Source organism: Sorghum bicolor, chromosome 4 (assembly GCF_000003195.3).
Source record: "Sorghum bicolor cultivar BTx623 chromosome 4, Sorghum_bicolor_NCBIv3, whole genome shotgun sequence".
Taxonomy (NCBI): Eukaryota; Viridiplantae; Streptophyta; class Magnoliopsida; order Poales; family Poaceae; genus Sorghum; species Sorghum bicolor.
The window spans coordinates 684,529-697,895 of record NC_012873.2 but is presented as its reverse complement, the minus strand read 5'-3'; the positions used below and the strand labels follow the sequence as shown (position 1 = coordinate 697,895).

General features: G+C 47.2%; 2 protein-coding genes across 4 annotated transcripts; both read left to right on the top strand.

The window, feature by feature from the left end:
• LOC8066502 (receptor-like serine/threonine-protein kinase NCRK) lies at positions 415-7,973 on the top strand. Of its 3 annotated transcripts, none has more exons than XM_002453106.2 (9): positions 415-719; positions 4,589-4,718; positions 4,845-4,970; positions 5,054-5,179; positions 5,291-5,548; positions 5,688-5,929; positions 6,025-6,324; positions 6,414-6,896; positions 6,995-7,973. In XM_002453106.2, exons 2-9 carry the CDS (start codon positions 4,649-4,651, stop codon positions 7,355-7,357), a joined length of 1,968 nt encoding a protein of 655 aa, XP_002453151.2. In that variant the 5' UTR covers positions 415-719; positions 4,589-4,648; the 3' UTR covers positions 7,358-7,973. The 3 variants fall into 3 exon arrangements, with proteins under 3 accessions (XP_002453151.2, XP_021316041.1, XP_021316040.1); XM_021460366.1 differs by lacking the exon at positions 415-719 and adding an exon at positions 2,853-3,882; XM_021460365.1 differs by lacking the exon at positions 415-719 and adding an exon at positions 2,853-3,988.
• Positions 9,000-11,740, top strand: LOC8085185 (pentatricopeptide repeat-containing protein At2g37230). The gene has a single exon (XM_002453105.2). It carries the CDS (start codon positions 9,073-9,075, stop codon positions 11,344-11,346), a length of 2,274 nt encoding a protein of 757 aa, XP_002453150.1. The 5' UTR covers positions 9,000-9,072; the 3' UTR covers positions 11,347-11,740.

Sequence of the window (13,367 nt, the reverse complement as noted above, 5' to 3'; positions counted from 1 at the left end):
AACGCCCAAGTAATAGGCAGCCAGACAGCTTGGCTGGCTTCGCTTATTTTGTAAGTCATACAACAGTGTTTTTTTTTATAATAAATCAGGAAACAATACTTTTAGCCCATGACTTGAAACCAAAACTTGCAAGCTTTTCCTATTATACGTCTGATGTTTACTGGTCTGAAAAGTTACGGTTAAAATTACTATTGACTGATTTATTATAAGAGAAAAACTGCTGATTGGCAGAAAAAATACAAGCGAACGGGCTCAGAATGCAGCGCGCGACACAAATCCATCCATCAGTAGCAACGGCATGATGATGTTCACGTCATCCGATCCGTGTGCCGCAGCTAGCATTTTGCGTTGTTTGGCTCCATGTATGGTCGCACCTCCTCCGGACCCGAATTCAATTATTATTATCGCACACACAGCAGACACAGTGCAGTGCAGTGCATTCAATTTCAAGAGAATTCAAAGCCCTATTAGACAGTACTACAGTACTAGGCTAGAGCTAGGAGCCTAGGAGTCGTCGGATCCACGACCTTTCCTTTTTTTTCCCCTTTCCCTCCACGACGCTCCTCCAACAAGACAAGGCAAACGCAACGCAAGGGGGGCGTTGCACAGAGAAAGGGCAGTGCAGTGCAGGGGCGTGAGGTAGACGACGACGGAGGGAGGGATCGATGGAATGGAAGAGGAAGACGACCGAGTGCTTGCCCACAGCTCTGACTGACGAGGTTAGTACGTACGACGACCTGCACCTCCTCCTCCTCCTCCTCTCCTCTCCCCTCGGCCCTCCGCCGCGCGCACATCTGCCGGCCATGGCCTCATCTCACCGATCGACGAATTCAATTCCCCTGCGCCTGCGCTGTGTGTGTGTGTGAGCTAACTAGCTTCCCATCACCTCTTCTCCTGTGTGTACTAGTGTATCCACATGCATCCACGCGTCTTCAATCTCTGATAACAATCCTGCTCTCTGCTGTGTTTCTTTTTGGGTTGGGTGAGAGAAGACAGGGGAGATTATCTCAACATGTTGATATGATCCTGTGCTCCCCCTGCTCGTTCCTTGCGGTTGCTTTCGGCACTGATGAAATCTGGTTGGTAGCTCACAGGCAGTGAGGCAGCGGTCCCACTACAGCCATCACTCGTGTCGTGTTCACGTCGGCAGGCATCTCAGTCACCTCCCCATGTCGTCGACGACGACTGAATTCAGGGCCATTCCTGCCTTCCGCCCACCCATCTCCCTCCGTCGGGACGGTGCCCACCATCCCAACAGCGCTGCGCTGCGCTGCGCTGATGGATGGATGGAATTCCATTCCTTTTTCCAGATCCCATCTCCGCCACAGATTTAGAAATGGACGCCCCCGCCCGGCTTGGGCAATCACCATCATCAGAATGAATGAGCACCGGAGCAGAGGCAAGCCACAGCAGCAAGGAACGAAAGGAGATGCCTTTCTGGGCCTTTTGCTTCTCCCCTTCCGTCGTGTCGTCTCTGACAGAATGATGCTCACATCGCGTGCGTTCATCTGCCCTCTGTCTCCTTCCCCGCTGCGGGATGGAATCATTCGTCCGTCCTCACACAGACACCACAGTCAGCTACTGCTACTACTAGTTTAATCTCTTCGAGGTCGACGAGATTGGTAACTTTCGTTTGTATTCATCCGCAAAAGATGAAAAAAGAGGACTACTCTACTCCTATCCTATCCTAGATAAAATACTACCCTTCTTGTTTTTTTGACAAGATATACTGTACCCTTCTTTTTACCTCTCCAATGCGATCAGGTTACTACTGACCCACAGTCACAGTTTCCTCGGCACTTGCTTCCTTTCACATGTCCCACCGTCCAAGGTTGACTCGGAACAACACATAACTTTGGGCCTTGTTTAGGTGGCAAAAAATTTGGTTTTTAGCTACCGTAGTATTTTCGTTTTTATTTAATAAACATTGTCTAATAACGGAGTAACTAGACTCAAAAGATTCATCTCATAAATTACAGGTAAACTATACAATTAGCTTTTATTTTTCTTTATATTTAATGCTTCATGCATCCGACCAAAGATTCAATATGACGGGGAATCTTGAAAATTTTTGCGAACTTGTGATCTCAATTCTCTGCCATCGATCCATCCTTTTATCGGGCCGAACGAGCTTTGCCGTTCCCTTTCAAAAAAGCATTCTCAGTACTCTTACCTGTTTTTCCAATAATGCATAGTACGTACAGTACATACCAGTAGTTAGACTTGGACAAATTAAAACAAAGGGAAGCAAGGTGTGTCATCCTCTTATTTCTATATCCCCAAAACTTACCAAACTCTGCTCAAACTGGAAAAATAAGGGGTAGCCAGGCCAAGCAGGGGAGGCCAGGGCCAGAGACACGCACCTGCCATCCTGCGTCTCTCCAAGTCTGTAAACCTACTATGTAATTAGCTGAATTTTGCATGATGCCGTAGCGTAGCTGCTCATTTCAATCAATAACACAAATAACATCGAAAACTCGACGTTACATTACATCTACGTACGTGTCAGGTACCACGTCCCCGTCCTGGAGTGTAGAAAAAGGTCTCCCCTCCTCTCAAAAAAAGGGAGTATCGTCAGGCTTTCTTTTCTGTGGTGCTCTCATCATCACCTACCCTGTGTGCTTGTCCTTAACCGTCAGTCCGTCACGGCCCCCAATTAAACAATGTGTTGGCTTAATACTCTTTGTGATGTCGGTGTCCAGAAATACTACAAAAGGCAGCTTAACGCTTCGTTTCATCTGATCTATCTGAATTGGGTCTTCATGATATAGCCCTGCTTCCATCCGGGGGGGGGGGGGGGGGGGGGGGGGAAGGGGGAATTTTGAGCATATAGAGATCATGGAGGCCCAACTACTTGGTCAATTTATTTACTCTAACCCAAGAATCTATTCATGTATTTCGTTCCATGATGAGAAAAAGAGTTGTTATTGTTATTATACTATTACATGTCTAAGATCTTGATCTACACAAATATATTACATGTCTAGGATAACATTGTATTGATGCGTATCTTGCAACTACTTCAGCATCCAACGATTCTTTGGATGGATCGGGCCACCAAAAAAGGATTTCAAATTAGGAGCAACCACCAAGACACTTCCAGGGCAGCAGGCCAGCAGCTTATTTTAAGCTCTAGCCACTACGTACTAGCCTGCAGTAGGTAGTTGCAGAGGGCACATCCACAGGGATGCATTTGGAGATGGGGCGCAACTATCAGATTAAGGAACATTTTGAAATCTCTCTCATTCTTTCTTGACCGACATAATCCAGTGGCTTGAATTGAGTTTGCGTCTTCTGATTGTGATCATTAGTCCAAATCGTTTTTTTTTTGAGCAAGATTAGTCCAAATCGTTATTCCTTGCAGATTTGTACTGGAATGTTACTATCAGCCTATCAGGTTTCCAAAATCTGTCCTGTTTTGATTGATTTTTTGTTTTGGACATTTGGTAACATGGCAACTGCATGCTAATGTTAGAAAGCTTATGACAAGTTCAACCCCGGGAATAATCATTCAAAAACTTGGTGTGAACATCCAGCCTGAGATCCCTGAAGACTCTAATTAACTCCAGACTCGGCATCTGTCACTCACACCCGACATTACAGGCCAGATGTCGTTTTAAGTTATAATCCAGTGTTCAATGCCTCAACTAGAACATTGCACCTAAGTACAGCCAATCTCGTTCAAGGCCTACTTCTTCTTTTTTCCTACTGCACATATAGTGCTGTAGGTTGAGATGTCTCCTATCTTGCAAGCTGCTGCATTGAGTGTGCTAGTATTTTCTTTTGGAAAGCAAGCATACATTTGTCAAACAATTGTTGATAGCTTCTGCCACTTCATTGGAATTGCCTGCATTGCATATAAGCTGCCTTCTTCGTCTATCGGTTCTTAGACTCTCTCTCTCTCTCCCCCCCACTTTTCATCTTTCACGCCTCTTTGGTTCTACTTTCAGACCAGGATACCTGTCGTTTTTGCCTGAGGCAATTTGAGTTAGGTTTTTTCTTGTAATTTTAGCTGCGTTTGGAGATCATGTGTTATGTGTTTTCAAGAGTTATGGTATTTGATTAGCATCAATTCCACAGAAAGCAGAAGATTGTACATCCATTTTCCTGGTTGCTGTCACTTGTTGATCATGGTCTATCATCTAGTAGGATTTGTAGTCATACTTTTTGAGTTGCTGTAATGTATTACTTTATCCCAAGTAATAAGTTGTGAAGTTATTCTAAATTTTTACTCATTATTCTTTGTTTATATATTTTTTTTTGAAAGAAACTGGAGGGGTTTGCACCCCTACAGCAGTTATTATTAAGAAAAGCAAGCAGTTCAGTTACAAAGCAACTAATTAAAACACAGGAATAAAAGACTCAGGAAACCCAAAAAGAAACTAAGAAGAGCAGTTCAGAGACTGCTCGCATCTGTTTATATATTTTTGATACAGTTAGTCAACCATGTACTTGTTTAATATCAAAACGTGATGAGACTTGTTCATTGTGCTCTGCATGTATTTTGGTGGTGTTTTCCATTACTTTTTTTCTCAGCAGTCAATGGTTTCAAACATGCTATTCTTACCTTTCCATCATTATTTTTCAGATCTTGCACTAGATGGGACTTATTTGATGTTTTCGCCATTCTCTACTTCGGTGCGAGCTAATGGATCTCTACATGAAACTTCTCCTGGCCTCCCTCAGCTGTATTCTCCTGATGCAAGCAGCATCATGTGGTAAGTTCTACAGTCCTCATGAATGTACTTCTATTTTCAAAGCTGTCATGAAAAATGTTGGGTTAAAATGACTAAATATGAGTGATTGAAAAGGAAACAATATCTGATACACTAGTTGTTGTACAGATGGCACCACAGGCGAAACTGAAACGGCAAACTGGACATGTGTATGCGCAGCTCATCCACTAGATGAACCAAACTCTAACAGCAGCCTGTTGTCCAATTGCTCTTCATCCTGCCATTGCCAACAAGGTAAGAGCAGTGGATCATATAGCTTGTCAACATCTCATTACACCACAATGGCACCTGAATTGGGTGTTGCGGGCTTGTGGCAGATGATAATGGTGGCACAGGGTCATGGAACTGCACATGTGCCGCTGATAAGGGCCTTCAGAAAGAAGAACATGCTGTGCTACGTGCCAGGAGTTGCTTCACTTCCTGTAACTGCACATCTGGTATTGGTATGTGATTTTCTTGTTTAACTATTCAGAATTTCAGATACATGAATTCTTTTATGGACTAAATGCTCAAGTGAATTGGGTTACTGAATATGGTCTCCATTATATCTTCAGGAAGTTCAGAGGAAGGGAAAAGGCATGTCTCCAGCAAAACAGTCATAATTACGCTCCTAGTTTGTGTGATTCTCACCACTACTGCTTTCCTTGTCACCACCGTATACTACTTCCGCCGCAAGGATGCTCTCTCTCCACGATCGCAGATATACTCCTTCGATAAATACACTAGCTGGAGCAGCAGATCGAACCTTGTCAGCAATCGATCGTCTCCACTTCCCCAATTGAAATCAAAACCAAGGCTTGGTGTTTTAAAAGGCAAGCTTAACCTATACACTTTCCCTGTCTGAATTTTTAGAAGTTTTGCTTGACTGAATTGCCTGAGATCGGTGTCATGTGTTTGTTTGAGAACAGTGCATGGCCACACCCTGATTCTTGTTTCAACTTCCTGCTACAGAGTTTCTGTGTAGCTGCAACCTCATCTGCGGGGGCGAAAGCGGCACGTTCCCTGGTGTCATTATCCGGTTTTCATACGCGGAGTTGGAGCAAGCAACCGGGAAATTCTCAGACGAGCATCTTATCGGAGTTGGTGGGTCGAGCAAGGTGTACCGAGGCCAGCTCGGCGATGGCAAAGTTGTTGCCGTGAAGAAGCTTAGGCCCCTAGGAGGTGCAGATGAAGACTTCGAATTCCTATCAGAGGTATGCAACACTGCAGACAGCAAAAGCAACAATCTTGCATATGTCATCCATTGCAATTCCTCTCATTTCTCAAGTGTGAATGTGCTGATGCGTAGATCGAGCTGCTGTCGAGGCTGAACCACTGCCACGTAGTGCCATTGCTGGGGTACTGCTCGGAGAGCCAGGGCCGGCAGCTGGAGAGGCTGCTGGTGTTCGAGTGCATGTCCAACGGCAACCTGAGGGACTGCCTGGACCTGAAGCAAGGGAGGAGGCCCATGGACTGGCAGACCCGGGTGAGCATCGCTCTCGGCGCCGCTAGGGGGGTGGAGTACCTCCATGAGGCAGCCGCCCCGCGTATCCTCCACCGTGACATCAAGTCCACCAACATCCTGCTGGATGACAAGTTCAGAGCCAAGGTCAGAGGCTTGTTACTGATTCAGGCTTGCTACTGAATGCTGCAGATTACATATTATGCTGAGGCTTTGATTCTTGTGTGTGGGTGCAGATCACTGACCTTGGCATGGCCAAGTGCCTGATGAACGACGGCGTGACGAGCTGCTCGAGCTCCCCGGCGCGGATGCTGGGCACGTTCGGGTACTTCGCGCCGGAGTACGCCATCGTGGGCAAGGCGTCGCTCAAGTCGGACGTGTTCAGCTTCGGCGTCGTCGTGCTGGAGCTCATCACCGGGCGGCCGCCCATCCACAAGTCGTCGTCGACGAGGGCCGACGAGAGCCTCGTCATCTGGGCGACGTCGCGGCTGCGGGACAGCAGGCTGGTGGTGACGGAGCTGCCGGACCCGACGCTGCAGGGCAAGTTCCCGGCGGAGGAGATGCAGATCATGGCGCACCTGGCGCGGGAGTGCCTGCAATGGGACCCCGAGGCGAGGCCCACCATGACGGAGGTCGTCCAGATCCTCGCCACCATCGCGCCACTCCAGCAGGGCGCCAAGCGCCGGAACCTCCCCATCGCCGCCGCCTTCAACCTCACGGTCAGCTCCTTCTCCTCTCGGCCATGTACACGCACGCCGCAGGCGGTCTGTGCTCTGACATCGCACGCACCGTGCACGTACGCTCAACGACTCTGCAGGCGTCGCCGCACGTTGGGAGGTGCGACCCGGAGCCTAAGGACGACGACGACGACATCGAGAGGCAACAGCTGCAGCAGCAGGAGTGCTCGCCGACGACGCCCGTCCAGTGGAAACAGCAAGCGCGGCGCGCGCCGTCGCCGCCACCGGGCCGCGCGTCGTGGCCCGGCGACAGGGGGAACGTTGTGAGCAGAGGCGCGGTGGTGTCGGGCGAGCTGGTGAACGGGACGCTGCTGATGAGCCCCCACGGGCGGGGAAGCTGGCGGCGGCCGCCACCGCCGCCTGGCGACGACGAGGAGGCGGTGGACGTGGACCTGACGGAGCCTCGGATGGAGGCGTTCACGCAGCCGGCGGCATTCAGATGACGAAAGGATTAGCAGGATCGGGAGGAGATGGTGATGGTTTTGATTGCTGCATCAGCGGCGGGTGCTGTACATCTTCTTGTTCATGGCTCCACGATCCACAGCAGCATCTGCTTCTGCTTCTGCATCTGCGTCCATGAATGTACAGTACAGGCGAACGCATCTAGATCGACAAGGGGAAAAGAAATGGTATTGAGATCGTTGTGGGATAGGGATAGATAGGTTGAAGTTGAACACGAGATCAATGCCGATAGGATGGCCAATCCTCCATGGCTGAAGTGAATCCACAGCGCACGAGAGAGAGATCCGACAGCAACACTGGGTATCCAGCGATTGTAACAAAAGCAGATGTGCATGTGTGTATCATCTTATACTCTGTCAAAAGAAAAAAAAAATGCAACTATGAGATTTGTGCAAGTCAAATTAAATTAACTTTAACCAAGTTTATAGTAAGATAAAGTCATGACATGTGACCATGTGGGCCCATGTGTCAGTGATAGGGAGAGAGTGGATAGTAAAGGAGCATTCTAGGCAGTGAAAAATAGGTTGTCGGTTTGTAAATGGGTCTAAACACGTCCAAGGCATACATAATGACATATTTCAGAGAAAAGAAGAATTATGATGGCTCGTATTTGAATAGATGATTGTAGTGATGTTTCTTCAATACGCGTATATTGTAATGACACTGATCCAAACAACCTACAAAATAGGATTAGGATATGGGGAAGTCATTATCTGCTCCGATCCGATCCATTTTCATCTCTAAACATATAATATGTTATGTTTTAGTACAGAGTTTTTGTTGTAGCTTTAGATCTATATTTTTCTATAACTAATTAGAATAATTCATAGCTACAGTTTTTATGGTCCAATTGTGGTGAACTTTTATGTTGAACTAACTATTATATATTTAAATTGTGGTAAAATTTTAATACTCATTAGATCATGTATAACTTAGTTATTGATTTTTTAAGTTTTAACAAGCATGAACCTAAATAAATCTATAACTAAGTAATACATGATTCAATGAGTATAAAATTTTTACTGCAACTCAATCATAGAATAATTAGCCCACCATATAAATTTTATCACAATTGGATCATATAAACTGTAGCTACTATTATTCTAATTAATTACAGAAAAACATAGATATAAAGTTGCTGCAAAAATTTTATACTAAAGCATACCATATTATACATTGAATGTGTAGATCTACTCATGTGAAGTTCAATAAAATTGAATTTTCTATTTTATGATTTTTATATGATTTATTATGTTTTTTCAAAAAAAAAATAGCCAAAATAAATAAAAAGAAAAGGACAAAACCACTTTTAAAACTAGGTCAAAGATGTAATGTGCACGATTTTAAAAGTTGAGAGATGTATTTTGTCCAATTTTAAAATTCAGAGATAAAAAATAGACTTTCGGGAAAGTTGAAAGACCTAAAATGTTGTTTTGTTTCCTACTATAAATGTGATTTACGTGGGCTTGCGGCAGGCAAAATCTCCCACTTTGCTTGATAATAATGGGCTCCATCTGAAACGAACCAGGCCCGTCCGTACTGGTCCAAAAAGGAACATCTAAATCGGCCCATCACTTGCTCAAAAAAAAATCTAAATCGGCCCATCACACATCTGAAGCACTCGCTCCTCTCTCTCCATTCCCCTACTCCCCTACTCCTCCGGCTAAACCCTCGTCTCTCCGCCTCCGCATCAGCCATGGCGCGCCGCCACCTCGCCTCCACCCTCCACCTCCCGCTCCTCTGCCGCAATCCCAGCGCTCCCACCAGCGCGCTATGCACTTCCTCGTCCACCCACGAGGTCCCACCCCCGGCCGTCGAGGCCCCACCCCTGCCCGTCCAGGTCCCGGCGGAGAAGCCGGCGGATGAGGCGGCGGCGGCGGCGGTCCCCTCGCCGTCGGCGCCCACGAACCCGCCCCGGCGCGAGGAGCCACTCCACGAGACGATCCTGCACATGATCCGGCGGCGGCCGTGGACGACGCGGCTGGAGAACTCGATCCGCCTGCTCTCGCCCACCCTCGACGCGCCGCTGGTCCACGGCGTCATCTCCGGGGCCGCATCCGCGGGGCGCGCAGAGCTCGCCCTCCAGTTCTTCCGCTTCGCGTACCGCCGGGGCGGGTTCCGCCCGGACGGCGACACGTTCGCGCTCCTGGTTCCCGCGCTCGCGTCCCGCCGCATGCTCAACCACGCGCGCTGCCTCGTCCTCGACACCATGCCGTCATTCTCCGTCGCGCCCGACGAGCCCACGCTCGCTGCGCTCATCTCCGCCTACGGCAGGGCCGCCATCCCGCAGGAGGCCGTCAAGCTGTTCCGGATGATGCCCGACCTCGGCGTCCCCCGCACGGCGCTCTCCTACAACGCCGTCCTCAAGGCCATACTCTGCCGCGGACGCGAGGCCATGGCCAGGCGGATCTACAACGCCATGATCGCGGACGGGGTGGCGCCGGACGTGTCCACCTACAACACGCTCATCTGGGGTTTCGGCCTGTGCAAGAAGATGGAGACCGCAGTCAGGGTGTTTGGAGAGATGAAGGGTCATGGGGTCACGCCTGATGTCACCACCTACAACGCCCTCCTGAATGCGTGGGTGCGCACCGGTGATCTGGAGAGTGCGCGCAAGGTGTTTGATGAAATGACTGGGAAGGGGATCGAGCGGAACTCAGTCTCGTACAATGTCATGATCAAGGGGTATGTGGAAGGCAATAGGGTGGAAGAGGCAGTGGCGTTGTTTGCTGAGATGGGCGAGAAGGGTTTGAGGCTGAGTGAGAAGACGTTTGCTGCGTTGATGCCAGGGCTTTGTGATGATCAGGGCAGGGCGGCAGAGGCCCGGAAGGCAGTGGATGACATGGCGGAGCGGAGGCTCACGCCGAAGGACAAGTCAGTGTTTCTGAGGCTTGTGACAACACTTTGCAAGGCTGGGGACTTGGATGGGGCGCTGGAGGTGCACCGAAAGAGTGGGCAGTTCAAGCATGTGCTGGTGGATCCAAGACAGTATGGAGTGCTGATGGAAGGCCTTTGCGCTGGTGGCAAGTCCGAAATGGCCATTGAGGTGCTAGATGAGCTTATGGAGAAGGGCACCTTGCTGAGCCCAAAGAGTCCTGTGCTCGAAGCATCGGCCTATAACCCAGTGATCGAGCACCTGTGCAGCAATGGCAGCACCACCAAGGCTGAGACGTTCTTCAGGCAGCTGATGAAGAAAGGTGTGGATGACAAGGCTGCGTTCAACAGTCTTATCCGTGGACATGCAAAAGAAGGCGTGCCGGAGGCGGCACAGGAGATTCTTGCCATTATGACACGCCGTGAGGTCCCAACTGACCCTGAATCACATGTGCTCCTAGTTGATAGTTTCCTGAAGAAGAACGAGCCTGCTGATGCAAAGACGGCATTGGACAGCATGATGCAACATGGTCACTTGCCAAGCCCAGCTCTGTTTAAGTCTGTCATGGAGGCACTGTTCAATGATGGTCGGATTCAGACCGCAAGCAGGGTCATGAAGAGTATGATTGAGAAGGGGGTTACTGAGAACATGGACATGGCACACAAGATACTGGAGGCTCTCTTCACCAGGGGCCATGTGGAGGAGGCAATCGGCCGTGTCAATCTGATGGTGGAAAATGGCTGTATGCCTGATCTAGATAAGTTGCTGGTTGGTCTTTGTGACAATGATAGAGTGATGGAGGCGCAGAAGCTGGCTGATTTTGCATTGGACAGGGACTTCGATGTTAGCTTCTCGACCTATGACAGAGTTCTGGAGGCCCTGTATGCTGAAGAAAAGACATTGCCTGCGTACTCCATGCTTTGCAAGATCAAGAACAAAGGAGGTGTTGTCGACCAGAAAGGTTGCGATGCTTTGATGGAGAGCTTAAAATCTGAAGGATACTCAAAGCAAGCAGATATTTTGTCTAGGATCTTGGCAGAGAATTCACAGTCAATGTCCAAGAGGGGGGGCAAAAAGGTTGCCATGGGTGCTTAGTGAACTTTGCCAGCTTGTCGAAACCATCTATTTTCCTTTTTGACTAGAAGAAAGATGTGATTTCTTTCTTTTCGTAGATGCTTCTTGAGCTATTTGTCAAGTAGGGATTTCCATCCTATCAAACAAGAAGCAGGTGCATTTACTTTCTGCTTGGAGAATCCTTGATTTGTTCATCTTAGTGAGAAGAAATGTACACAATAATAGGCAAAGGTGTACCTCTTGTCATGAATTTAGTTGCAAAATTTTGCATTAATTACTTTTAACATACTACTGTACTGCGTAGGCTGTTTAGTGCCTGTACCAATGACTGTCCCTAAACGTTCAGTTTTGGCATGAGGCTAATGAAGGAGCCGCTCTGTACTTTTCATTATTTTGAGAGTTTAAGTTTTGGTCCCATTAGTTACATCTGTATCTGCATCTGTTTTGTTCTGTTGCATGGCTACATGGTTTGCTGAATTAGCGAGATGCTTTGAAGCTATGAACTTGCATGTTCTGAGATTAAGATTGCACTTGGGACTTAGGAGGCTTGTTTTGCAAATACATTTTCTTGTTACATACTACTTATATTCCAGCACGCGCCCTAGCAACTTTGCTATGACCATGGGTGTATTGTAGCAGCTTCTGGGAGCAATTACTTGTTTGCTGTTGGTGATAGTTGCCTCATGTCTATGTGCTTGAATTGCTGTTTTTCTTCTGCGAGTTTAGCTAGCTACAGACCTACAGTCGTGATTGAAAAAATAGGGGACTTCATGCATACAGATTTCCAGGATATGATGTGCCCTATATTTGTTCTTTCGTTTCAATTTTAGATCCTGTTATGTCATGCATACTGAGCATTTTCAAATCTATTATTTCTGATCATCCTAGAGTCAAGCAGTGCCCAAACTAAGAACTATGGTTGCCAAGTACAAAAAGTTTATAGCCAGTTCAGGATTCAGTTCCCACCGGGCTTGATAGTTGATAGTTATGTTTCCTTGCCCTATATTGCCTGTGAAACGTGCTGTTCCAAGTCTTGCCCTTCCACATACTGTCTCCTACTCTCCTTTTCTTATGAAGTGTTATTTTCTTAAAATAAAATCCTATAACATCATTTTTCACTGCATATCCAGAATGTAGTGGCACTATTCTTTCGGCTCTTTTTTCCAGGAAACTCCTTTCAGCTCTTTGCCCTCTGAAACTTGGTTTTCATCCTCACCTCCTTGGCCCATTCATTTGGGGATTCTGAAAACGATCCACTGATGCCATTTACCCTACTTATCAGTTCTTTTCTTGTAAGTTCAAAACAGTGGCGTTGGTTTGTTCATTATTTGCACAAAGGTACTGCATCTGTTTTGTTTATATTTAATGTTTCATGCATGTGTCTCAAGATTCGATGTGACAGAAAATCTTGAAAAACTTTTGGTTTTTAGTGTGAACTAAACAAGGCCTTTGTATCCTTTTGTTGGTAAGATGGCATGACGCATGGAGTCTTGTGTATATTTTGGTCGCACATCTTGTTTGATACAGATTGAGAATTTGATATGGTGTTAAACTTTTGTTCATGTCCTGTAGAAGTGCGTAAGGTTGAAAAATCACACTGACAGTCTATGAATGCGTAAGCTCTTTGGGTTCAGACTGAACAGAACACAGCTCGAGGGTGGGTTTCGCTGTATGTTCTTTGTACATGGTCAAACTAATGTGTTTTTTCGGTAATGTATTTTCTGTGTATCTCATGAAAAAAAAAAGACAAAGCCGTTTGGTCCGCTGAAGCTAGCCTTTGACGAACAGGAGCCTGCCTGTCATCAGCAAGCGATCACTTGTTTGCATGTTTGAGGAACTACTCTATATTTTCAACGACTATCAGTGCTGAGCAAGGTCAAATATATACATTAACATTTTTAGGTCTACCAAACTGGGTGTGTGATGTATGGTATGGATTGGCGACAAAGAAACAGCAACCGACGTTGTCGCTTTTTGTTGCACCTAACCTGAACACCAGCAAGCAAGCAAGCATGCCTTTTGATTTTTCATTCATGGGGTTG

Bases quoted from the DNA above. Each gene is read 5' to 3' on its own strand.
- LOC8066502 (XM_002453106.2), top strand. From the start codon at position 4,649: ATGGATCTCTACATGAAACTTCTCCTGGCCTCCCTCAGCTGTATTCTC. The intron at 5,930-6,024 runs GTATGCAACACT...GCTGATGCGTAG, and splicing joins ACTTCGAATTCCTATCAGAG to ATCGAGCTGCTGTCGAGGCT. The intron at 6,325-6,413 runs GTCAGAGGCTTG...GTGTGGGTGCAG, and splicing joins ATGACAAGTTCAGAGCCAAG to ATCACTGACCTTGGCATGGC.
- LOC8085185 (XM_002453105.2), top strand. From the start codon at position 9,073: ATGGCGCGCCGCCACCTCGCCTCCACCCTCCACCTCCCGCTCCTCTGC.